This window comes from Salvia splendens, chromosome 16 (genome assembly GCF_004379255.2).
Source record: "Salvia splendens isolate huo1 chromosome 16, SspV2, whole genome shotgun sequence".
NCBI lineage: Eukaryota > Viridiplantae > Streptophyta > Magnoliopsida > Lamiales > Lamiaceae > Salvia > Salvia splendens.
In genome coordinates, this window is record NC_056047.1 from 19,844,745 (window position 1) to 19,871,042 (window position 26,298).

General features: G+C 41.4%; 1 protein-coding gene across 1 annotated transcript; it reads left to right on the forward strand.

The window, feature by feature from the left end:
* Positions 1–1,415: 1,415 nt before the first annotated feature.
* On the forward strand, positions 1,416–26,298 carry LOC121770319 (protein FAR1-RELATED SEQUENCE 5-like). Its single transcript, XM_042167069.1, has 10 exons — positions 1,416–1,550; positions 1,654–1,740; positions 2,070–2,308; positions 22,058–22,395; positions 22,456–22,639; positions 22,769–22,873; positions 22,982–23,559; positions 23,877–23,951; positions 24,106–24,195; positions 26,240–26,298. The coding sequence occupies exons 1-10, from the start codon at positions 1,416–1,418 to the stop codon at positions 26,296–26,298; spliced, it is 1,890 nt and encodes a 629-aa protein (XP_042023003.1).

The following is a 26,298-nucleotide window of genomic DNA, read 5'->3' on the forward strand; positions in this document are numbered from 1 at the left end:
TAAACAAGTAATCATATCATAACAAATGAATTAAAATTGACAACATTTCCCCAAAAAATGAAGGGTTTTTGGCTTTAAAAATCAAAAACTTTCACCAAATTCCGGTTTTTTCCACGAACTATGAGATTGGTTTTTAAAACCATGAATTTTCACATCGTATGCCATTTCCCAACCCGACCCGAATAACACATTTCCGGTGCAGAAGTTGTCCAACGTGGACAGCCTCAGAAATGACATGGATGCCGGAAAACGACGTCGTTTTACCCTCAGTCAAGAATTAAAACACTTAAATGATCAAAATCGATCAAAATTAATCAAAATCTCCTAAACCCTAAAAGAAGTCGTCAGATTTTGTTAATCTTTATTACATCTTCGGTTCGAATTCAGTCAGATTTTGGTCATCTTCATTTCGAATTCAGTAGTTCCTCAGGTAGGCGAATCAATTTTGGAATAGTTCCTCAGGTAGGCGAATCAATTTTGGAATAGTTCCTCAGGTAGGCGAATCAATTTTGGGTGTTAGGGTTCCATCTTCAGAATCGCCATCACAAGTCGTCCGCACAAATCGTTCTCAAATGTCGTGTTCTTCACAAACCTCAAACTTAAAAATGGCATACGATGTGAAAGTTCGTGGTTTTAAAAACCAATCTCATAGTTCGTGGGAAAAATCGGAATTTGGTGAAAGTTTTTGGTTTTTAAAGCCAAAAAACCCTAATTAATTATCTATCTAGAATTAAGGTACGAGATTTAATCTCATGAACTAAACATAATAGATATTTAATTATGAGAAATAATCAATATCATGAACTAAATATAATAGATATTTAAACATAATAGATATTTAATTATTTGAAATAATCTTGCAAACCAATTGACGTCTAATAAGATTGAAACTTATGCAAAGTGGATGATCAAAAGTTGACATTTCTTGCTTGAAACTTATGCAAGTGGGCTCGGCATTTACTGATGTTTGGATTTTATCATTGGGCGAAAAATAAATTATTGGACAAGTTTATTGATCAAACTTGAAACATATAAAAAGTGGTATGGTAGTGTAGAAATGTGCATATGGGAATAATAAACTATTCACCATGTTCTATAGTAGTGGAGACATTTTTTTTTCAGCACAAATGTTAAGAAAAAAGTGTAATGACACTCTACTGAGGAACAAAAGACTTGGATATTGGTAGACAAGGTTGTTGACAGAAAAATTGTGAATTGTAAGATTTCAAGAAGAAGTTGGAATCTGCTGACAATGAAAAGATTAGATATAAGGTTAGACTGGTGGCAAGGGGCTTCACTCAAGAGCATGGCTCTATGGCTTGAAGCACACCAGTAGACAATGGCACAGAAAGTTTGACTCACATATACTGAAAATTGGATTTCATAAATCCAAATACGATGAATGTGTCTACGTTATGAAGAGAGGTGAAGTTCCAACAACCTATCTACTCTTATATGTAGATGATATGCTTGTTGCTGGAGCCTTCAAGCATGAGATACAAATGGTGAAAGTTGATATGAGATTATCCCTTGAAATTCAGGATTTGGATGTGCCAAGAGGATTCTAGGCATGAATATAATTAGGAACGGAGCAATGAAAGAGCTGTGGCTTAATCAGACTGACTACATCTTTAGATTGCTTAAGAGATTCAGGATGCAGAACTTCAAGCCAACTTCCACACCATTGGCTCAGCATCTCAAACTCACAGTGGAGTAGAAGCCAAAAACTTAGGTAGAAAGGTAGGAGATGAACCTGATACCTTATGCCAACATCGTAGGTAGTATAATGTCGGAAGGAATCCCCTAAAACAAATCCTAAAATACACTCATAAAGATGTGTAATAGACCCCACCATCACTTATTAGAATTGCTCATGTTTATAATATTATTTTATTTTGTTGTGAGTGTGTTTTAGGATTTTGTTTTAGGTACTCTCTTTCGGTATAATCTATGGAATGATTGGAACAAGGCCATATATAGCTCAAGTTGTGAGTGTTACAATTCGGTTCATTGCAGATCATGGTAGTGAACATTGGTCAACTTTAAAATGGATCTTGAAATACCTAAAGGGAGCTGGGGAGTATGGCATTCAGTATAAGGGAGATGCACTTAGAGGTTTCTGTGATTGTGACTTTGTTGGAAATCTTGATAACCGTAGGTTACAATCTGGATATGTCTTCACCATGTATGGATCTGCAGTGAGTTGGAAGTCCAGTTTGCAAAGCGTTGTGGCTTTATCCACCACAGACACAAAATTCATGGACTTAGCTGCTGCTGTAAGAGAGTTTATGGTTAAAAGGGATAGCAAGTAATTTTTGTGTTGTGTAGATGGTTGTTGAGATTGGATGCAACAACAACTGTGCAATTTGCTTGGCAAGGCATCAATTTGATCTGTTCTTCGTGTGATTATAATAAATAAGATTCCACTTTTACTTTCTGTCAATTCAATTCTTGAGTGCAATTCTAACAGGGAATAGAAAGAAACTAGGTAAAAATTAGGTGATGACAAACAAGTAGAGATATCACTAAATTGAGAGTATCACGTGGTGACATCTCTTTCACTTTCTTATCTCTACAGAAATATCTCACCTCCAATATAACTCCTCAATTTGGTCCCACTTTTAACTTTTTAACCTATGATAATTCTTTATTAATTTATTCAAGGAAATAACTAAGAGCATCCACAATGGGGTGCCCTATAGTCTGTCCTATAGGGCGCCCTATGCTCCGTCACATCAGCATTTTATCCTCCTACCCATTCACCGTCAGGGGATGCCCTATAGGCCGCCCTATAGTCCGCCCTAAGCATTTTATTTATTTGAATATTTAAAACTGTCACGCCCGCATTTTCTAAGGATAAAAACACAGTTGATCGCGACTAGGGGGGGTTAAAGAAGCGGGGAAGAAAGGGGAAAATCAACACAACTAGACCATAGCTCAAATAAAATTAGAGTATCATTTCAACAATCCGCAACTCGAAACAAATACGCGCCGGACCTTTCACTATTGCCCACCGAGCTTGGAGCACACCAAATGTCCGTTCCACATCCTTCCGCGCAGCCTCCTGCTTTTGCGCAAATAAAACTCTCCTGTCACCCATTGGGCAACTGATCGTCTTCACAAAAACAGGCCACCTTGGGTATATGTCATCGGCCAAGTAGTACCTCATATGATATTGGTGTCCGTTGGCAGTGAACTCGTTGGCCGGGCCGTTGCCATTGCATTGTTCGGTGAAGAGGTTGGATAAGTTGAGGACATTGATGTCGTTGTTCGACCTCGCTACACCAATGTAAGCATGCCAGATCCAGAGCCGATGGTCAGCGACGGCTTCAAGGATCATCGTCGGGTGGCTGCCCTTGTATCCACTAGTAAATTGGCCTCTCCACGCCGTCGGGCAATTCTTCCACTCCCATTGCATACAATCGATGTTCCCTAGCATTCCTGGAAAGCTGTGTGCCGTCTCGTGCATCTTCATCAGGGCCTGGCAATCCTCAACAGTCGGCTTTCGCAAATATGTGTTGCTATAAGCCTCCACAACTCCCCAACAAAAATTCTTCAGGCACTCGCGGCCAGTTGTCTCCCCGACGTGAAGGTACTCGTCGAACATGTCTGTCGTGGTGCCATAGGCCAACTGCCGGAGCGCAACCGTGCACTTCTGCAAAGGCGTAAGTCCGGGTCTGTCGATGCCATCTTCTCGATACTGGAAGTATTCATCATGTGCCTCCAACATTTGGACAATGCTGAGAAAAAGATCTCGCCGCATTCTAAAACGACGGTGAAAAACCGTCGGGCCCCACTGTGGTTGCTCGGCAAAATAGTGTGCGAACAGACGTTGGTGAGCTACGTCGTGCTCACGGCGGACAAACGTCCGACGTCGAATCGGCCTCGGGATTTGTGCCGCCGCCTGGGCCTGCTCCGCCGCTTCACGCTCCATTTCGGTCAAGCATTCCGCCGCAGCCTCATGAACGCAATCGAATATGGCCCGAGCCAAGGCCAGAGTAATGCCCTCAGATGTACTCCAGTCGTCGCCGGGTCTCCTTTTTTTAGTGAGAAAGATAGGGAGTGAAATATTGGTGTGTGGGGAAAGTGAGAGATGTGAGAGAATTATTGGTGTGGGAAATGGAAGAGAAATGAGGGTTTAAATAGATAAAATTTTAAAAAAATAGAAAACGCGTTGCATCGTCCACGGTATCGTCCGCGACGCACGCAGTGGGGCGGATGATACCGCAAACGATGCCTGGTCGAAGGCATGTCGTCCGCGGAGGAAGCATAGGGCGCGGACGATGGATGTGCCATCGTCCGCATGGCTATAGTGGCGGACGATAATCCGCCCCAATGTGGATGCTCTAAGCTTCAATAATTGATCTATTTCTTTTAAAGTGAACTTCAAGTTAACTTTTTAGAAAAATGAGTTGCAAATTTTTTATTTTTGAACTTGAAATAGTACCACTAGATCACTAAAAAATTATTATTCATATTTCAGGTTAATCTTAACTTTTTTTTCTTTCATTACAACCCTGAATTTTTTGAAAATATAATTAACCTAAATATAATTTAATTAAGATTTAAATCTAGTGAAGTTTATTGGATTAAAATTTATACTATGAAGTTTTTATTTATAAAATTAATATTTTAACTAAAAATTTCAACTTATATAAAATAAGATATAATAAAAATAATAATAAATACTCCCTCCATTTCTTTATAGTTGAGTCATTTTTCTATTTTGGGAAGTTCCCTCATACTTGAGTCATTTCTATATATAGTAACTTTATTTTCTTTCTTACTTTATTATCTCTACTTTATTCACTTTTTACTCTATTCTCTCTACTTTTTTTTTCCTTTCTTACTTTTTTATCTATTTATTTAACACACTGAACATCTCTTTCTTAAACTCTGTGCTGAAAAATTTCGTCTCAACTATGAGGGAATGGAGGGAGTACAAATTTAAGGATAGGGCATAAGAGCATCCGCTACACGTCTCGCGGTTGGCTCAATTTGTTTTTTAGAGAAGTCCACTGATTATCAATAAAAATGATATGTTTGGATAAATATAATGCATGTAGTGTTGGTTGCAAATTTATTTTATACTCGCTTCGTCCCGGAATAAGAGTTCTATTAAGCTATGCCACGTGTTTTAAGAAATGTAGAGAAAAATTGATAGAATATGTTAGTGGAATATAAGTCCCACTTATATATAGTAGTTATATAATAAAATGTGAGTGTAATAAGTTGGCAGAATGTAAGGAGTAGAGACCTACTTACCATTTTGGGTAAAACTGAAATATGACTCTTATTGTGGGACATACCGAAATGTCAAAATATGACTCTTATTTTGGTACAGATGGAGTGTTTGAGAAGGATGGAAATACTAATATATAAGTGTTGTCTAATTCAAATAGTTTGAGATTTAGGGAAATGATCTAAAAATAAATCTGTATGGCTTGATCAAAAGTAGACAATATTAAACTAATGTGCAGTCGATGATCCTAATAATTGGTATAAGAGCTTTGGTTAGGGTCGGGTTCTGAAAGACTCGTGTTAGAGTTAGGCCTTGGATGACTCATGGGGTCGGCCCCAGGATGATGCAGGTTAGGTTGAGCCCGGAATGACTCGTTGGACTGTGTTCCCAGTGTGATGTTGGTTTGAGAGGAGATTTGTTGAGTTGCAAACCACCCACCTCGATAATAATAAATTTGTGCCCACAGTGAGCACTTCTCGTATGATAAAATCTCTCATTTTCTCTTTCAGTTTTTCTGTAGTTTCTCTCTCAACTTTGCGCTAGAAATTTTCTTATCAACTCACAAGGCACAAATACTCCATCATTCCCTATCAAATCAATAAATCCCTTTTCTCAGTACAATCATTTCTCTCAAGATATATATAAGGGAGCGTTATTCTCCTATTCATCCCTTAAATCCTTTATTCTTCTTAATATGGACCGTTAGATCTCATTCATCAACGGTCCAGATGATCTGCATTATTACACTATAATGGTGCATTATTAGTCGGTGTGCATGAAGAGGTAACGTGGTGCGTAGGTGTCGTTCAAGTGAGGATATATCCTACTGGCAGGATAAAGATCCTAACTAAGCCTAGACCTCGTCTTCAAAGATTCCTCAACCCACTTCTACTGATCAGTATAGTGGAGGTAAGGGTCGAATCCCACAGAGATGGTACGTTTAAACTACTGCGGTGATGTTTTGGAGGGTTGGTTAGCTACCACGCTCGGGTTGAGTTTCTACCTAGGCGAGTAATTAAAGGGTGGCGTCCTACTGACTAGGATGGGGGAGCAGATCATGGAATGCAACTGTGTACGTGGAAATGAGGGGACATGGTGTAACAGAAATTGTTTGGAAAGGACGGTATTTCTATTTTTGGCTAAACAGAATATTCAGAGTGTAGTGGAGGTAGTGGTGACTAGGCTGACAGATCTGCAGGTACAACCAGAGGTGAAGGACAAAAGAAAGCAAAAGTAAATAAAAGTAAGGTGGTCCCCAATCTGGATGTAGACATCATCTTCTCCAACAACACAAATTAAACTCAGATAACAATTCCAGATCCAACCCGGCAAACGCAGATTAACAACTCGCGAACACAGATCTAAAACTAAGAAATCAAATCTGAAATCAAACGCTGAAACTGGACTTCTGCATGCTGGTTCCAGATCAAATAGTACTTGTTTACCTATCCTAAAGAAATTTGTTACGTAACAGAATTTAGAGATTTAGCACTTAAAACACCGAGAAATCTTAGATCTAAGCTAACTAGACAAGGAAAGAAAAGAACACTACAATGAACGAAACGGAAATCAACTTCATAGCATTAACACGTTCGGATATCCAAAGCAAGCATTTCAAAACAACAATATCCCAAAATGTAACAGAAATCCAACGTAAAGACGGAGAACTAATTAAACTACGAAAGCAATTTAAAGATTGTTTGCCACTCCGGGCGATAAAATCTCTGACTGGAACTACGATCTAGCTAACTGGAACGGACGATGACTGGAACTCGGGAACATTCTGAACGTCAGGTGATCATGTCTCGGCGAGGCAAGAAGTGGGACACGGCTGAAAGACTGAAATTACCGAGAGAACTCTCTACCTAAAGATGATGGTGAATTGAAGTCTCTCGAAGGCTCCTTCTCTCTCCAACTTGGCTACCTTTTATAGGGAGGCTACCCTTGATTTTAGGGTAAATCCTCGCTGCAATTTGACTTCTTTGCCCTTAATTGTGGGTAATCCGTCCCAGCTATCCGTCTTCTTCATCTCAAGCCGTTTTAGCACGTATACGGATCAGTATGAGACCATGCTGGCGCTTTTTCTACCCGAACACTCCGGAACTTCCCTACTGGCCAGAACACTTATCCTGCACACTTTGAGCAACTGCTTTGCAAATATAATCATTTAAACCTGTAATACTGACCAGTAACCGAGGCCTAGAATACGACTTATCAAACTGCTCACACTTACCACATGCTTGCCCTCAAGCGTGAAGAACAAACAAAAAACAATAAGTCGCATTCTAGCCTGGTTACTTCCCTGCCCGACTCTACCTAAAACTGGACTCTAGACTACAACGACGAAGAAGAAAGAAAACACAAACACAAACACAGAAACACATAAAACACTAACAGATTGGGCTACATTTTCAACCATCCCTCCCCTCGGGATCAGGTGCAATCCGGCCTTAGACAGCCTTGAACTTCTGCCGCCCCCCCTTTTCTCTCCCAGTCAGTACATCTGCTTGTCAAGATCGCCCACACTCTCGGTCAACCACTAGGTTCACTCAGTCACTCGCACCTTACCAGGAACGTTAGGACTGAATTCTCTCATCATGCTCAACCACAATTGCTTTGGACTTGGATCCCACGTGCAGCTACTGAAGGACTTTAAGGCTTGTAACGGGGCTGTTGGGTTGTAGTGTTTTGGGTAGATGTTCCTAAGGCTCTAAGGTTCAAAAACTTCTATTTAATTTATGAAGGGGGATTGTGTGCATCAGGCTTCTGATCAGTTGCTTTTCTTAGCTGGTGCTTCTGGCTTGAGTTTCCAACTGGTTAGTAGGCTTCTTGTGGCTTCGCCACCCTTATTCCTTCATTTTTTTTGTGTGGTCAAATCTCTGACCATTTTCTTCTTTTCTTTCTTTCTTCCTCTTTTTTTTTTCCGTGGCTTCGCCACCCTTATCCCTTCTTTTTTTTGGACCTGGAATGTCTCCCTGGTCGATTTTCTTCTAACTTTCCTGCCCAGCTGGTTTCTGCTTTTTTCACACTTCTTCCTGGCCAGTAAGCTCCATTTGTTTCATGCCTTACACACAGTCCCAGGGGCTAGGGGTGTTTATCTGGGTATAAAAGGTTAAGAAAAAAGGGTTCTAAAAGTGGTGGTTTTCTTTTTTTTTTTTTTTTTTTTTTTTTTATGGGGGGGGTTCCTACTGCCTTCAGTATTTGCTACCCGTGATCACTTCACCCTAGGCAAATTGTGGCAGCCTCTCTTTTCTTTAAGTGTATGTGGAAAGTGGTTCCACTTTAAGGCTTATAACTCACATTTTAGAGGGCTTTCGTGTTTGGCTCTAAGTGTGGGCTTTTCTCTCATACTCGCATCATCTATACTGGTCAGGAGGTACTAAGGAGAGTGGTTTCGGTTTTCCAGCTTGTCTTATCTCCCTCAATTCCCCTCACCTCCAGCTCAGGACGGTTGAGTTTTAAGCCCAAATCAGCACACAACATAAAAAAAACTAGACCTAAAAAACACAAAACGAGCACAAACACAGAACACACATATATACATCATACTGGCCATTACGTCCCCCCCTCCTACTTCACAAGTGTCTGCCCCAGATAAGGCTGTGAAGTGGAAAAAAAAGTACTGGCCAGTATGGTAGACACACAGACAACAAAATAACAAACAAAAATAACAACTCAAACAGAAACTTCTCACACTTAGGCTATGGAATAGGCTAAGTGGGAGAGGTTTGAACACCGGACAAAATCCACTAAACAAAGAAACACGTATATACAAAAGAAACACAGAAAACATGCTACCAAGAAACAAACCCTAACTTCTCACACTTAGACTATGGAATAGGCTAAGTGTTATGAAGTGGGGTTTGCTCGCAAACACAGATTATACTACCTAACCGAATACCACAACATAACAAAAATACGAAAAGTTAAAAAAAGCTTAAAAAAACTAACTTGGTCAGTAGGGGGGGGGGTCTATCGAAGTCGCCTGCTCCTTCGTGGGGCAGGTGGTGCAGGTTGTTCCTTCGGGTTGTCCTCTTCCGTTCCAGTTTCATTTTCCTTCGCCGGCTCCTCGGCTCTTGCCGGCACCTCGGCGTCCGCTGTCTCTTGCTCATCTGCTACTCCGGTCTCTTGGATATGTGGTTCATCAGTCCGGCCACCATGGCCACTCGGTCCTGCAGCTTGCTCCTTCCTCAGGTAGGTCATTTCTTCTAAGATGTTATCCATAGTGGCTAACATTCTGTTCATTGCTTTTTGCATCTTGGAGTTTTCCTCCCCGAGATCTGATACGATAGCTTCCATGGCCGCCTGCCTCTGATGCATCATATCCTGCTCTGCAGAGCCCTTCAACATCCTTTCCACAACTCCTGCCAGCTTGATCACCTCTGCCTTCAATTGCTGATTCTCCTCTGCCATTTCAGTGACTGTCCTTTCTAGAGCGGCTTGCCTCTGAGTCAGTATTCTCTGCTCCGCAGACTCCTTCAATACCTGTTCCATTGCTGACGCTAAACGAATCATCTCTTCCCTCATCTGTCTATTTTCCTCAGCCATCTTTTCCACAGATTGTTCAATTCTGTCTCGCCTCTGGTCCTGTCCTGGTGCTTCCTGAGCTGTTGCTATCCGAGCAGTGGGTATTGCCTCTTCTCCCATCGCATAAAAGTGGGGCACGCCCTGCCTCATGTACACCGTGTTCGTTCGGACGAACAGAGGGGTGTCGAACAATCCTGGGGCGCTCACCATCGTTAGTGGGGTTAGGTCTTCGTCCTCCGAAACGGTGATGTTGTTCCTCATGAAGATTCCCAATATATGGCAGAGGGAAATATTCCGTGCTGGGTGAGTTGCGACGAGGGTGACATGTGTATGCAGTCCAGAACCCTAAGTGCAACTTCTTGCCCTTTTTTGCACACCATATAAGGTACAACTCCGTCATTGATGTCCGGACTGCCGAATTAGACTGCCCCAAAAGATTGTAGTCTAAAAAAAGTTGAACCAGGCGTAAAACGGGGTCGCTAAGGTGGATCGATCGGGAGATCGTGGATTGGAACTGCCCTGCTCCGGGGTGAGTAAGTTCCTCCCAAGCCGACTGGGGCTCAAATTCCACATGCCGGCGGGGAATCCCCCGCTCCCTGTTTCTCCATTCAAGTCCTATTGCCTCCTCCAAACTGCATATACCCAACCTCACAGTCCACTCAATCAGATTCATCCTAATTTCTCCTCCAAATACCCTGAAGCTAACACACTCTATATCCAAATCAGTTGTGACTTCGAATCGAAAAGTTGCGAAAAACTCCTTGGCCAAATCGACCGGGACACTTAACTTCTCATTCCTCAACAACCATTCAAAACCCAACTCATGCAAAAGGGCTAGAAACGATTCACTAATTTGCAATTCATCTAAGGATGGGAGATGAATTACCTTTCCACACTTAACCTTCTTGCCTTTTGCGTTCTTTGTGCGGTAAACTGACTGGAGCTTCTTGTCGTCAAACAACTTCATCTCTTCCACAACGTCATCCGTGAGTTCCACCGTCCAACGCTTATACCGGAGTGGTTCGGCAGGTGGATGCAACAGTTCTCGATGATCGTTGGGGAGTTCCCGCTCCTTGTATTCCTCCTCTTCCATGGTTGTGTCGCTATCTGATTCAGATTCTTCACTGGCCTCGTACTCACTATCGCTCTGTGTCTGCCGGTTTGATGGGGTCCTCCGGGCAGTCTCAGTGATCACTATGCCTGTGTTCGGGGTACGCATTCTTTTGGTTTTTGATTTTTCCTCCACAACGGTCTTGCCCTTTCTTTTCCTTTCTACTTGGTTTCTAGCTTCCTCTTCCGCCTCGGTTGGTGGCGTCTCCTGGGTAGTGGAGCTACACTCTTTCTTGGCATCTTCCTTCTCCAATTGTTCGGGGCTCACTGACTCGGGTGCGAGGTCCAGTCCCTCAGCCACCCGCTCGGCTTCCACACCCTGATCCTCTTGCGCCGGACAGGGTTCGTCGTCGCTCACGATCTCTAGGGGATCCTCCGCCGTGTTCGGTTTCGCCCTGTTGGGTGCCCACTTACCCAAACAACGTTGCGATTTCCTCTGCGGTTTGGGTGGCTCTGCCTTGGAGCCTGTCTTCACTACCAGTTTCCTTCTGACGGGGATCGGTTTAACTACCGGAGGTGCCACTGGGGTGGATGCCTCTACCTCTGGTTCTGTTGTCTCTGTTCCTGCTTCCTTGGCTTCACTCTGCTTTTCCCTCTCCTCTTCTCCTTCTGACTGGGATGTCTTATCCTTCGGTATGGGTTCTCTAAGAGCTTGTTCATTCTCTCCTACTGATCTTGGTGCGAGGTCCAGACCCTCAGCCACCAAGTCAGTTGTCTCCTCTCTTCGGTTTACCCTGTTCATTATCGAGTCAAACTCCTCGTCCGTCATGAGGCCCTGTTTCCTGGCTGATTCGTTCAGATCTATCTCTGGCCGTCTTACTTCTTGAAATACTGGGTCCTTCTCGGGCGTCATTTTTGCTCCGCCACTCTCTCCCTGGGTTTCCCTTACTTGGCTGGACCTTTTCTTTCGCTCCTCAGAGTCGGAGCTGTAAAACGCGGCGATAGCTTCCAGGTCTGCCGAATCTGGTACCGAGGGTTCCGATGCCGCGGTGGCTGAGGGAGATCCTTCCTCCGACTATAGTTCTGCGTGTCTGACCTGTGCATGAGGAATTCCACTGGGTGCGGTTCCTATGCCCCCCGTGTGGCCGAAATTGGTCAATGCCGCCGTCCAGTCCCTAGTCGGGTCTTGTTGGCGAAGGAATACCATTACGGCATCCAAAGAAATAGTGGCCGGCGGTTGAGCAGTCGGTGCGGGTGGTTGGTTCGACTGTGGTTGGGCCTCCGGGGTTTCTTCTCGCAGCGGCTGCGTATCTTGGGTGTTCGCACGACGGGGCTTGATTTTCCTCGCGATAGCTTTCTTACCCATGACTGTAATTTGTGATTTGACGGTAGAAATTAGGGTTTGGTTTGAGAACGATGGTTCTGTGAGAGGGATAGAGGAGAATTTCTTGAAAGGTATTTTGGAAATGAGGGTTTTTGAGGGAGAAAGGGAGGGTCGGTTGGTTTAGTTCGGATTAGAAATGGCAGTTGCAGGTGGTTTCAACCGGCTATCAGTGGTTACCGGTCATGCCGCTTCATGTGAAAAGTGGTTGGGCGACAGGCGTTGGTTCCTGATTGGCTAGCGTGTGTACTCTCTCTGCTCCACACCATTCCAGCACTGCCACCCTGCAAAAGCTGCACACGCTTAATTCAAATTTACGTCCTATCCACAATTTCCCTCTATACTTACCTATTACGGAAAATAATTCAAAATGGCACTTAAATACAAATTGGAGTGACACTAAATAGGTAATCTCTTGGTCAAAGTGTACCCCAACCTAAATTTAAGGCCCGAAAATATATTTTTGGATTTTTAGAAAATTTTCAAGCATGCAAAAATTAATTACGTATATACAGTATTTACATTCTCCTTAGGTAATTTGGAATCCTACCTGGCCAGTATATGCAGAATATTATCAAAATGAAACTAGCCACGTGGAATTCCAAATTCCTATCTTACTAATCAGTATGTGACCTTAGTATGTGGTAGTAGTGGAATTTCATCCACTACCCCCACCTCACTATTATCCCTAAAGATTTTCAACCTATGTCCATTCACAACAAAAGGCTCAGAGTTAGAAAGACTCCCTGAAATCTCCACCGCTCCATTAGCTCGAAGGGCTGTTACGATGTACGGTCCTGTCCACTTAGATTTGAGTTTCCCGGGCATTAACTTCAATCTTGACTGGAAGAGTAGTACTTTCTGGCCAACATGGAGCTCCTTGGTTCTCAGATTTCTATCATGCCATAATTTCGTTCGCTCCTTGTACCACATGGCCGAGTCGAAAGATTCCAATCTAAGTTCCTCAAGCTCCTGTAATTGCAGCTTCCTTTCCTCCTCACAGGCTGTAGCATCCATATTCACTTTCTGTACTGCCCAGTATGCTCGGTGCTCGATCCCTACAGGTAAGTGGCACATTTTTCCAAAAACTATTCGGTAAGGGGACATACCAATGGGGGTCTTGTAGGCTGTTCGATATGCCCAGAGAGCATCCTCTAATCTCACGCTCCAATCCTTCCGAGAAGGATTTACAGTTTTCTCCAAAATCTTCTTTATCTCTCGATTAGAGATCTCGGCTTGGCCGTTAGCTTGCGGGTGGTAGGGGCTTGAAAGTCTATGGTGCACACCGTACTTTTTCATTAAAGCTTCAATTGTACGATTACAAAAGTGTGTACCTTGATCAGAGATGATCGCCCTTGGGACTCCGAAACGGCTGAAAATGTGACTCTTTAAGAATTTGGCCACCTCCTTTGCTTCACACGTACTTGTGGCCGTCGCTTCTACCCATTTGGAGACGTAATCCACCGCGACTAGGATATACAGATTGCCATAGGACGAGGGAAAAGGCCCCATGAAATCCATTCCCCATATGTCGAATAATTCACAAACAATAATCGGTACTTGCGGCATCTCATCTTGGGCAGATATTCCACCGGTCAGTTGGCAACGCTCACAGCTCCGGCAGAACTCGTATGCATCTTTGTTGAGAGTTGGCCAGTAAAAGCCGCTATCCAGAATCTTCCTTGCCGTCTTCTTGGATCCGAAGTGCCCTCCACATGCTAACGAATGGCAGTGGGTCAACACATCCCGCTATTCCCAGTCAGGAATGCACCTTCTTATCACTTGATCGGATCCTACCCTCCATAGGTAAGGGTCGTCCCAAAAATAATATTTTGCCTCACTCTTGATCTTCATTCGTTGGGCTTTGGTAACACTTGGTACCTCTGGAAGTTCTCCAGTTACTAGGTAGTTGGCCAGGTCCGCATACCATGGCTCCTGCCCTACCTTCTCTTTTCCTTTTGCTGCATCATTCTGACCAGTAAGTTTGTACACTTCTTCCCAATCAATTTTTCTGGGTGCAAAAATCACCTCACATAAGTGTTCCTCTGGAAACTTGTCGTGCACCTCCTCGCTGTTTCCTTCTTGCACTATTCTGCTCAAATGGTCTGCCACCTTGTTTTCGACTCCTCTCTTATCTTCCACCTCCCAATCAAATTCTTGTAACAAGAGTACCCATCGGATCAAGCGTGGTTTTGATTCTCTCTTGGTAACTAGATACTTAAGGGCTGCATGGTCAGTGTATACTACGACCTTAGATCCCAGCAAATATGGCCGGAACTTCTCGAAAGAAAACACCACTGCCAGCATCTCCTTTTCGGTGGTATCGTAATTCCGCTGGGCTTGATTTAGAGTCTTGGACGCATAAAAAATTACGTGCCTCCTCCCATCGATCTTCTGACCCAGCACGGCCCCTACCGCAAAGTCGCTGGCGTCGCACATTACTTCGAAAGGATGGTTCCAATCAGGAGCTCGTATGATAGGTGCGGATACTAATTTTTCTTTGAGAAGATCGAAAGCTGCCTTGCATTGCTCATCAAAAACGAACTCCACATCATTTTGAAGCAGTCTGGTAAGGGGTTGGGCGATTTTGGAGAAATCCTTTATAAATCTTCGATAAAATCCAGCATGTCCCAGGAAACCCCTTATTCCCTTCTGATCAGTAGGGAATGGTAATTTGGATATGACATCCACCTTGGCTCGATCCACCTGGATACCTCTTTCTGAGACTACGTGTCCTAGGACTATCCCTTCGGTGACCATAAAATGGCACTTCTCGAAGTTCAAAACCAGACTCTTTGCTTGACACCTTTCCAAAACTATGTCCAAATGATGAAGGCAAGAGTCGAACGAGTCTCCGTAAACCGTGAAGTCATCCATAAATATTTCTATGCACTCCTCAATCAAATCGGAAAATATGCTCATCATGCATCGTTGAAACGTACCTGGAGCGTTGCATAAACCGAAAGGCATGCGACGGTATGCATAGGTTCCAAACGGGCAAGTAAAAGTGGTTTTGTCCTGGTCCTCAGGATCCACGTGAATTTGGAAGTACCCGCTGTACCCATCTAGGAAGCAGAAAAATTTTTTCCCAGCTAATCTCTCTAATATCTGGTCGATGAAAGGCAAAGGAAAATGGTCCTTCATTGTTGCGTTGTTCAGCTTCCGGTAGTCGATGCACATTCGCCAACCCGTGACCAGCCTTGTTGGAATCAGCTCGTTCCTCTCATTCTTGACAACTTGGATCCCGGATTTCTTTGGAACCATGTGGATCGGGCTGACCCACTCACTGTCCGGCACTGAATAGATAATCCCTAGCGACAACAACTTCAAGATTTCCTTTAAAATTTCCTCTCGCATGTTAGGGTTTACCTTCCTTTGAGCATCTCGATGAGCCTTCGCTCCCTCTTCTAGCCTGATGTGGTGCATGCAAACGTCGGGGCTTATCCCTACTAGATCTGTAAGGCTCCATCCGATTGCCTTCTTATTCCTATTCAACACAGCCAGTAGCCGCGCTTCTTGTTCTTTTGTGAGACTGCTGTTGATGATTACGGGATATGAGTTCTCCTCCCCGAGGTAGGCATACTTCAAGTTCGATGGTAACTTTTTTAGCTCGACTTGGGGTGGAAGTGTGTCTTCGGGTAGAGGGTTTTTCTGGGCCTCCCCGTCTTTCTTTAAGTCTTCCCCTGAAGGTTCTTCCGTACTGACTGGAAGCTTGGCCCCTGCGGCTCCAATGAACGCCGACTTTTGACAGAATTCCTTGATCGCTCCTTCTATTTCTTCGTCGGTCAACCCCTGGCTACTGATCAAATCACACCACGCAGCAGCTTCTTCGTCGGCCTGATCACAAGCATCTAAAGCCTGGAGTTTTTCCTGTAATAGTTCGGTCTCAAGAAAATCTTGGACTAGAGGGTCAATCACATCAACAAAGCATAGATTTTCAGAATCAATGGGTTTCTTCATGGCATCATTTATATCAAAAGTAAACTTCTCACCATTAAAATCAATGCAAATAGTCCCCTCGGCCATGTCCACTATTGTCTTAGCCGTTCTCAAAAAGGGTCTCCCTAACAAGACTCCACTAGACTCTCTCGCTTCATGCTCACTCATTTTGATCACATAAAAATCAGCAGGGTATGTGAACTCCTGTACTCTAACCAACACGTTCTCTAAAACTCCCTCAGGGCTTATGCACGACCTATCAGCCAGCTGGATCAACACCCTAGTGTTTGACAGCCTCACTCCTTTCAGTCGGTTATAGATTGATAATGGCATGACATTAATGGAAGCTCCAAGATCACACATCGCATGTTCAACTTTCACATCCCCTATAGTTATGGGTAAAGTGAACATACCTGGATCGGCCCTCTTGGGCGGCAGTTTCTCTTGCACAATTGCGGATGCGATCCCTTCCACCATGATTTGTCCATCTTTTTAAGCTTTCCCGGCTATGAAATCCTTAATGAATTTTCCGAGCGGGGGTAGTTTCACGGCTTGGAGGAATGGTATGGTGACGTCCAACCTTCCAAAAATCGACAAGTAGTCGACCGGGTTCTCTTTCTTCCTCTTTGTAACAAATCGGAATGGGAATGGTTTCTCCCCTTTTTTCTCTTCTACGGGTTCCTCAGCAACTTTCTTTGGTAGCTCTTGGGTCCGAGCCTCCATTCTGGGATTTTTCTCTTGAGGAGGTTCCTTCCTGGTCAGTAAGGCATCGGGTTCCTCTCTTATACTTGGTGTATCATCCAGGAAGAATGGATCCTGCATTCGAGGCATGAAATTCCCTATTTCCTCAGCTGAAATTGTCTCGCCTCCTATCTTCGTTCCATTCGATCCTTCACTCGGCTGTTTCGGTTGAGGTGCATCATAAGTAGTTCCTGACCTCAACGTGACCTTACTCACATTTGCCTTCTCGGGCATTTGGACTGTAGATGGGAGTTTTCCTGCATTTCCCTTCAAATCACCCATCGAACTGGCCAGTTGAGCTAACTGCCTATTCATCATATCCATGTTCGCCTTATGTTCTTTCTAGGCATTTTGCATCCCCTGCACGACCTCATTATGGGCTTGCAATTCTCCTTTGATGTTCTGTTGTGATGCTAGCATTTCACTCATCATGTCCTCAACGGATCTCCTCGGCCTGTTTGAGTTTTGGAAATGACCCGGCCCTTGGTGTTGATAGTTCTGGAAGGTTTGCTGTCCTTGATTAGGCGGGTATTGGTTATATTGGGCAGGAGGAGTGTACTGATCTTGAGGATATTGATTCTGGTGCTGGGCTTGGAATTGATTCTGGTTCTGATGGTGTTGGGATGCTTGGTTTGGTTGATTTTGGTAGTTTTGGAAATTTCTCTGATGGGGTGGCACGTAAACAGGGTTCGAGTTTGAGCTTTGTGGGTTATGGTTTTGGGCTTGTTGGTTTCTTCCTGACCAGTTGGGCTGGAAGTCTGGGTTTGCTGGTCCACGGTTAGGGTTTTGGTTCGGGTAAGGGTTATATTGGTTCTGGCCTTGACCTTGGTTCTGGTTTTGGTTCCCTTCTCCCCATCGAAAATTCGGGTGGTCCCTCCATGGTGCGTCCCGTTGTCTCCCCTGGATCCAATTCCCATTCTGGTTAAAATACCCAGCAGCGTTAGCTTGCTCCGTACTGATCAAGTCATTCGGATGCTCGTATTGGGCCCCTTGATTCCCCTGCTCTGCACCCTTGTAGTTTCCAGTTGGGAGAGGTGGTGGAGTGCTCTTCTCGATGGCACTCAAAAGTGACTTCTTCAGCTCATCCATCTTCAAGTCCATTTTCTGCTCCAGCTTGTTCTCCTGATCAGTAGTCGATGCAACAGCAGCCCGCTCTCGGTTGTATCCTTCCCTTGAATGGTCATACTCTTTCTTTGCATTCAGTAGCTTCCTTAGGACTCTCTTTGCTTCGCTGACCCGTAATTGCGTGAAGCTTCCTCCCGAAGATGAATTGGCCAGGTCTTTGGTTACCGCGTTCATGCCCTCGTAGAAAGTATGATGTACTTCAATGTCCGCCATGCGATGGTTGGGACACGATTCCAAAAGACCCATGTATCTTGCCCAATAGTCGCTCAAGGGCTCGTCATATCCTTGCTTCACATTCGTTATTTCTCTCTTCAGTGCGCTTGTCTTAGATGACGGAAAAAACTCGCCCAGGAATGCTGACTTGAAGTCGGCCCAAGTCTCAATAGAGTCAGGGGGCAAGCGCATGAACCAGGTGTTCGCTTCCCCCTTGAGCACAAATGGCAGAGCTTTCAGCCTATAATCATCTTCAGTCGCTCCTGCTGGTCTTCTCTGCGCTCTACAAATCTTACAAAATTCGTGAAGGAACTCATACGGCCCTTCATAGCTTTTCCCGCAGTATGTAGATAGAATCGCTATGACATGAGGCTTCACGTCACAAGCAGTATGTCCCGGGGTGACCACGATAGCTTGCGGTGGTTCTCCTTCGGTATGCGCATTCAGCGTACCGATCTCTGGATCTTCGTCCATGTTGGCAGCCATTCCTGGATTGCCTTCCAACAGTGGCAACTCCACGGGAATTGGTCCTTCTATGGTGTACTGTTCTTCGTCGCTACTCGTGTCTAGGTCAGAAAGAGTTGTTGACAGGCCAGAACGAGTGGTCACAAGTATGGATCCTCGCTGAAGTATCTTCGGTTTCCACGGATTAGGATCCGAACTGCTTCTCATAAACTGAAACAAAAGAAAAAGAGAAAAAATTATACACAATATTTACGCCAAAGTATCACACACAATAGTATCTAAAACGCCATACATCCCCGGCAACGGCGCCATTTGAAGAGGTAACGTGGTGCGTAGGTGTCGTTCAAGTGAGGATATATCCTACTGGCAGGATAAAGATCCTAACTAAGCCTAGACCTCGTCTTCAAAGATTCCTCAACCCACTTCTACTGATCAGTATAGTGGAGGTAAGTGTCGAATCCCACAGAGATGGTGCGTTTAAACTACTGCGGTGATGTTTTGGAGGGTTGGTTAGCTACCACGCTCGGGTTGAGTTTCTACCTAGGCGAGTAATTAAAGGGTGGCGTCCTACTGACTAGGATGGGGGAGCAGATCATGGAATGCAACTGTGTACGTGGAAATGAGGGGACATGGTGTAACAGAAATTGTTTGGAAAGGACGGTATTTCTATTTTTGGCTAAACAGAATATTCAGAGTGTAGTGGAGGTAGTGGTGACTAGGCTGACAGATCTGCAGGTACAACCAGAGGTGAAGGACAAAAGAAAGCAAAAGTAAATAAAAGTAAGGTGGTCCCCAATCTGGATGTAGACATCATCTTCTCCAACAACACAAATTAAACTCAGATAACAATTCCAGATCCAACCCGGCAAACGCAGATTAACAACTCGCGAACACAGATCTAAAACTAAGAAATCAAATCTGAAATCAAACGCTGAAACTGGACTTCTGCATGCTGGTCAACATGAAAGATCGATTCAGAAAATAAAACGAAGCCTTGCATGCAACGATCTACTTCCAGATCAAATAGTACTTGTTTACCTATCCTAAAGAAATTTGTTACGTAACAGAATTTAGAGATTTAGCACTTAAAACACCGAGAAATCTTAGATCTAAGCTAACTAGACAAGGAAAGAAAAGAACACTACAATGAACGAAACGGAAATCAACTTCATAGCATTAACACGTTCGGATATCCAAAGCAAGCATTTCAAAACAACAAAATCCCAAAATGTAACAGAAATCCAACGTAAAGACGGAGAACTAATTAAACTACGAAAGCAATTTAAAGATTGTTTGCCACTCCGGGCGATAAAATCTCTGACTGGAACTACGATCTAGCTAACTGGAACGGACGATGACTGGAACTCGGGAACATTCTGAACGTCAGGTGATCATGGCTCGGCGAGGCAAGAAGTGGGACACGGCTGAAAGACTGAAATTACCGAGAGAACTCTCTACCTAAAGATGATGGTGAATTGAAGTCTCTCGAAGGCTCATTCTCTCTCCAACTTGGCTACCTTTTATAGGGAGGCTACCCTTGATTTTAGGGTAAATCCTCGCTGCAATTTGACTTCTTTGCCCTTAATTGTGGGTAATCCGTCCCAGCTATCCGTCTTCTTCATCTCAAGCCGTTTTAGCACGTATACGGATCAGTATGAGACCATGCTGGCGCTTTTTCTACCCGAACACTCCGGAACTTCCCTACTGGCCAAAACACTTATCCTGCACACTTTGAGCAACTGCTTTGCAAATATAATCATTTAAACCTGTAATACTGACCAGTAACCGAGGCCTAGAATACGACTTATCAGTGCATTATTCAACTGAAAATCTGCATTATTAAATGACACGTGGCACCAATCTAACCGTCGGATGACAAAATCGTGGGGCTGAGATTAAGAAGAACAAAGAACAAAAGATACAAAAAGGAAATGAATACATCCCTATATATATATCTATATATATATATAGAGAGAGAGTTGTGATCATATGATAACCCCTAAATCACGTAATAACCCTATAACCAAATCTGAACCATACATATTTTCTAATCTTGTGGTTGAGATTCAAACTTAGATTTAATTCATAAAAGAAAGTGCGGGGGTAAATATGTCATTTCCCTCATTTAATTTCTGAATTTTGCCAAATATTAGGTTTACTGCATAGAATGATAGTTTTGCCGGATAGAATGATAATCTGAGTTGATAAAATGATACTTTTGGCTTATATATGTTAGGTTTACTGCATATAATGATAGTTTTGCCGGATAGAATGATACTCTGAGTTGATAAAATGATACTTTTGACTGATAAAATGATAAAATGATATATGTTAGGTTTATTGCATAGAATGATAGTTTTGTCAGATAGAATGATACTCTGAGTTGATAAAATGATACTTTTGACTGATAAAATGATAAAATGATATATGTTAGGTTTATTGCAAAGAATGATAGTTTTGCCGGATAGAATGATACTCTGAGTTCATAAAATGATACTTTTGACTGATAAAATGATATATGTTAGGTTTATTGCACAAAATGATAGTTTTTCCGGATAGAATGATAATCTGAGTTGATAAAATGATACTTTTTACTGATAAAATGATAAATATAGCATAAGCTGGTTCTGTAAATACTTGTGTGTGGGTTTAACATTTTATCACTGAACCTATCATTTTAAACACTGAAACTATCATTTTATTCCCCGAAACTATCATTTTATCCAACAATTCTTCGTGAATTTTGTTTCTTCGATAATTTTTTTATTTTCGTGAATTATAATTTCTTGAAATCACATCTTATTTAGAGTAATGTTTTTTTATATAGCGTTGTTGTAAAATTGTTTTTTCCTTTGGTCTATATAATACAACAATTCGGATGGGAAATTAAATTAATTACCAGTATATGGCATTATGACAAAATGAATATAGTTTTCATGTATATTTCTAAATATGTCTTTTACCCCATCATTCTATACAAGGCGCAGAGGGTAAATATGTCTTTTCCCTCATTTAATTTCTTAATTTCGCTCCATTCTTTCATTCTCTCTCAGTTCGATTCTCTCCTCTTTCTCAGCGATTTTGTTTCCATATTCCTCTTCTCATCGATTTTGTTCCCAGATTTGATTCCGATTTGGTTCATTATTCCATAATCTCCAGATTTTGTTTCCATATTTCTCGCATAATTGAGAATTGTGATCGGTGTGATGTTTTCAATTTTGCGTCCTTATTTTCATTATTTACCTGTTCAATTGCGTTCTTATTTTCATTAATTTCTATGAACATTATGCTCGTTCAGTTGGTTTTGGCATTCGTAAACTGGGCAACAAATCAGTTCATGGTATTATTAAGTGGCAGTATTTGGCTTGCATCAGACAAGGCTCTAAGAATTTTATACCTGGTGATGCATCCAAATCAACTGAAGTGTCTGTTAAGAAGCGTAGGTGTCGGTCATTTAGGTGTGAATGTCTTGCTAAGCTCAACTTGCGATATTTTTCAGATGGCATGAGCAAAGGGTATGAGGTTTATCAGTTTGTTGAGTATCATAATCACTTAATGGTTGCGGATGAGCATAGGCATTTTATGACGGCCAATCGCAGTCTGGATCCTACCCATCGGAGGTTTATGGAGGATTGTGGCAGGTGTAATATTGGTCCCACACTCACATTCAAACTTCTGAAGGAGTTAATGGGTGGACCTGAAAATGTTGGATGTGATATTATTGATATTAGAAATGGTTATCACGATATTATGTCCAATATTGATGGTTCAGATGCTCAAATGATTTTTGATTATATGCGTTCTCAAAAGGAATCATCTGATGCCTTTTATTATGAAATTGAGATAGGATCTCATCGAAAATTAACTAAACTCTTCTGGGCTGATGCTATTTCAAGACGAAATTATCATATGTTTGGAGATGTAATTTCATTTGACTCAACGTACAACACTGACAGGTATATTACTTTTGTTGCTAAAAGACATAAAATGACACTTTCGGCTGATAAGATGATATTATTAGTTGATAAAATGATACTTTTCTGTATGTATGAAAATATAATTCATTTTTATGTTATGTTCTGAAGGTATTGCATGATTTTTGCTCCATTCACTGGAAAAGATAACCATTCCAGAGCAGTTACATTTGGAGCTGGATTGTTATCAAGTGAATGTAGAGACTCATATACTTGGTTGTTTGGCTGTTTTGTTCGATGTATGGGGGTAGCACCCAAATTGATTATCACTGATCAAGATTGGGGGATGAAACTTGTTGTTTAACAAGCACTTTTTCAAACAAGGCACCGATGGTACATGTGGCATATTATGGTTAAGGTGTCAGATAAGTTGCCCAAATCCTTGCTTGGTAATGAAGATTTCAAAAAAGAGTTGAATGCATGTGTATGGTCTGATTTGTTAGAGCTTGATGAGTTTGATATAATATGGAATGATTTAATGGAACGATATGGATTAGAAGACGTGCACTGGTTTGGATCGATGTTTGAAGATAGAGAATTCTGGGTTCCTGCTTATTTTCGAGATTTTCCCATGGGGTCACTTCTTAGGACTACATCGATGTCTGAATCAGAGAATAGCTTTTTTAAAAACTACACAAAGCCTCATGCAAATCTTGTACAGTTCATCAATTTCTTTAACTGTGCTGTGGGAGATCAAAGGAATGCCAATTCACGATTGAACTACTTGGATTACTCAACTATTTCTGATTTGTCAACCCAATTGCTTAGTGAGAAGCATGCATCTACAATATACACTGATTCTATTTTCAAACATGTACAACAAGAAATAAGTATGGTATGTGAGATTGTTTCGATAACTGTTGAGGATAACATCAAGATGTATAAGGTCAAGGACCAATATGGTAGAACATGAGATGTTAAGTATGATTGTAAGCAAGACACATTCGACTGTAGTTGTAAGAAGTTTTCCAGAATTGGTTTGTTATGCTGTCATATATTTTGTTTGTTGAAGAATAAGTCTGCTAATCTCATTCTTGAGAAATATTTTGGTCGAAGGTGGTTGAAGAGCTCTTTACTAAAGGCAGCCCATGATCTACCATCTGAGGAGATACAACCATTTGAACGTGTGCTCCATTTTTAACCTTATTTGTAAAAACTCTACTTTTCAGTCAGATAAATGATAGTATTTATTGTAATAATGTTATCTTTTACCTTGCAGATTTGGATGAAAAGCAGGAAGTTAAGAAAAAGTTCTTCTCCAACTTTTATCGATTAGTCCAAAAGTCTGAGGGAAGTATGGATCATCTGCCTTTGTTATGTGCTGGTCTTAATAATTTGGAAGAGCATAAATTTGGAAATTGTGCAATACCTTCAGTCATTGAAAAGAAAAAGATGGTTGAGGAATTTTATGGAATGGCAGTACCTGATGTAATTGATGTACCCTCCAGATGTTGTTAGAACCAAAGGATCAACTAGTGACAAAGTATCAAACAGGGAGAGTGCAATAAGGAAAGCAAATAAGCCTCTACGACGGTGTGGTAAATGTCTTGAGATGAGTCGTCATGATTCAAGAAATTGTGGTAGATTCAATGAGAAGGCAGATTGAAGCCATTTGATATAAAATGACATTTTCAGGGGATAAAATGATAGTTTCAGAAGGTAAAATGATAGTTTCAAATTATAAAATGATAGTTTCTGTGTTTAGATTTATGAAAACCGTAGTTTCTGTGTTTAGATTTATAGTTGTTTCACTGATGTTAAGTGATTATGAAAACTGTAGTTTCTGTGGTTAGATTTATAGTTGTTTTTATAAATGTTAACTGATTATGAAAATCGTATGGCCTTTGTATTATGTTTACATGGTTTATTTATAGTTGTTTTGCAAATAAGAGTGAAGTGAAATCATAATAAAAGTGATGTGTTTTGTGAACAAGAGTGAAGTGTTTTCTGAACAAGAGTGATGTGTTTTGTTCCATGAAACTATCATTTTATCATCTTGAACAACTTTTTTCTTGCATTTTATACCCTGAAACTATCATTTTATCCCATGAAACTATTATTTTATACCTTGAAACTATCATTTTATCACCTGACACTATCATTTTATCCCCTGAAACTATCATTTTATCAAGTGCAACTATCATTTTAGCTTCTGAAATTATCATTTTATCCCCTGAAACTATCATTTTATACCTTGAAACTATCATTTTATCCCATTAAACCATAATTTTATCAACCCAGACTATCATTCTATCCGGCAAAACTATCATTTTATCAACTCAGACTATCATTGTATGCAGGAATGTACATACCTACAAATGAATAAAATTATCATTTTATCAACTCAGAGTATAATTCTATTCGGCAAAACTATCATTTTATGAAATCAGAGTATCATTCTATCTGGCAAAACTATCATTTTATCAGACAAAAGTATCATTTTAATCAAACAAAACTATCATTTTATCCCATGAAACCATCATTTTATCAACCCAGACTATCATTCTATCCGGCAAAACTATCATTTTATCAACTCAGAGTATCATTGTATGCAGGAATGTACATACCTACAAATCAATAAAATTATCATTTTATCAACTCAGAGTTTCATTCTATCCGGCAAAACTATCATTTTATCAACTCAGAGTATCATTTTAATCAAACAAAACTATCATTATATCAAATAAAACCATCATATTTCGTTTTTATAAGGGCAAAATTGTCATTTCATCATAAAATTAGCGCGTTGAAAGAAAACGTGAACTAGACGCTTCGAATTCAATGTCTCTCACACTCAAACCCTTCGAATTCAATTTCTCTCACACTCGAATCCTTCGAATCGCATCCAAACCCTCCGAATTGCATTCAAACCCTTGCTTCATCAGTTTCGAAGGAAAAACCATTCAACTTCTGAAATATGACGACGGAAAAAGCTCTAGTATCATCGAAGAATGGTTGGATGAAGTTTTTTACTTATTTCACTTTTGTTTTTGATCGATTTTATCAATTTGCCTGCGATTCTCATTTTTTTTAGATTCTATAGTTTTTTTAGTGTAGATTTAGAGTTACATATGACAACATGATGAATTTACTTTGAATTTACTTTATATAATAACATAAACCGTTTAACACACTAAAATCTTTTGTGTATTAGGAAAGAACATTCGTAATGCTTCTGCTGCTGATGATGATAGACAATTAATGATGGTTTCAGAAGGTAAAATGATAAATCTCATGTGTATTAATGATAAATCTTTAAATTGAAAATGATATTTTCAGAAGGTAAAATGATAGTTGCACTTGATACAATGATGCTCCCGGGGGATAAAATGATAGTTTTAGGGAATAAAATGATTGTTTCAGAAGGTAAAATGATAGTTGCACTTGATAAAATGATGGTTTCAGGGGATAAAATGATAGTTTCAGAAGGTAAAATGATAGTTTCAGAGTATAAAATGATAGTTTCAGGGTATAAAATGATAGTTTCAGTTGGTAAAATGATAGTTTCAGGGGATAAAATGATACTTTGAGTTTATATAATGATAATTTACCGTTTAACACACTGGATCTTTTGTGTATTAGGAAAGAACATTGGTGATGTTGTTGCTGCTGCTGATGATGATATACTAATTGGCAGATGA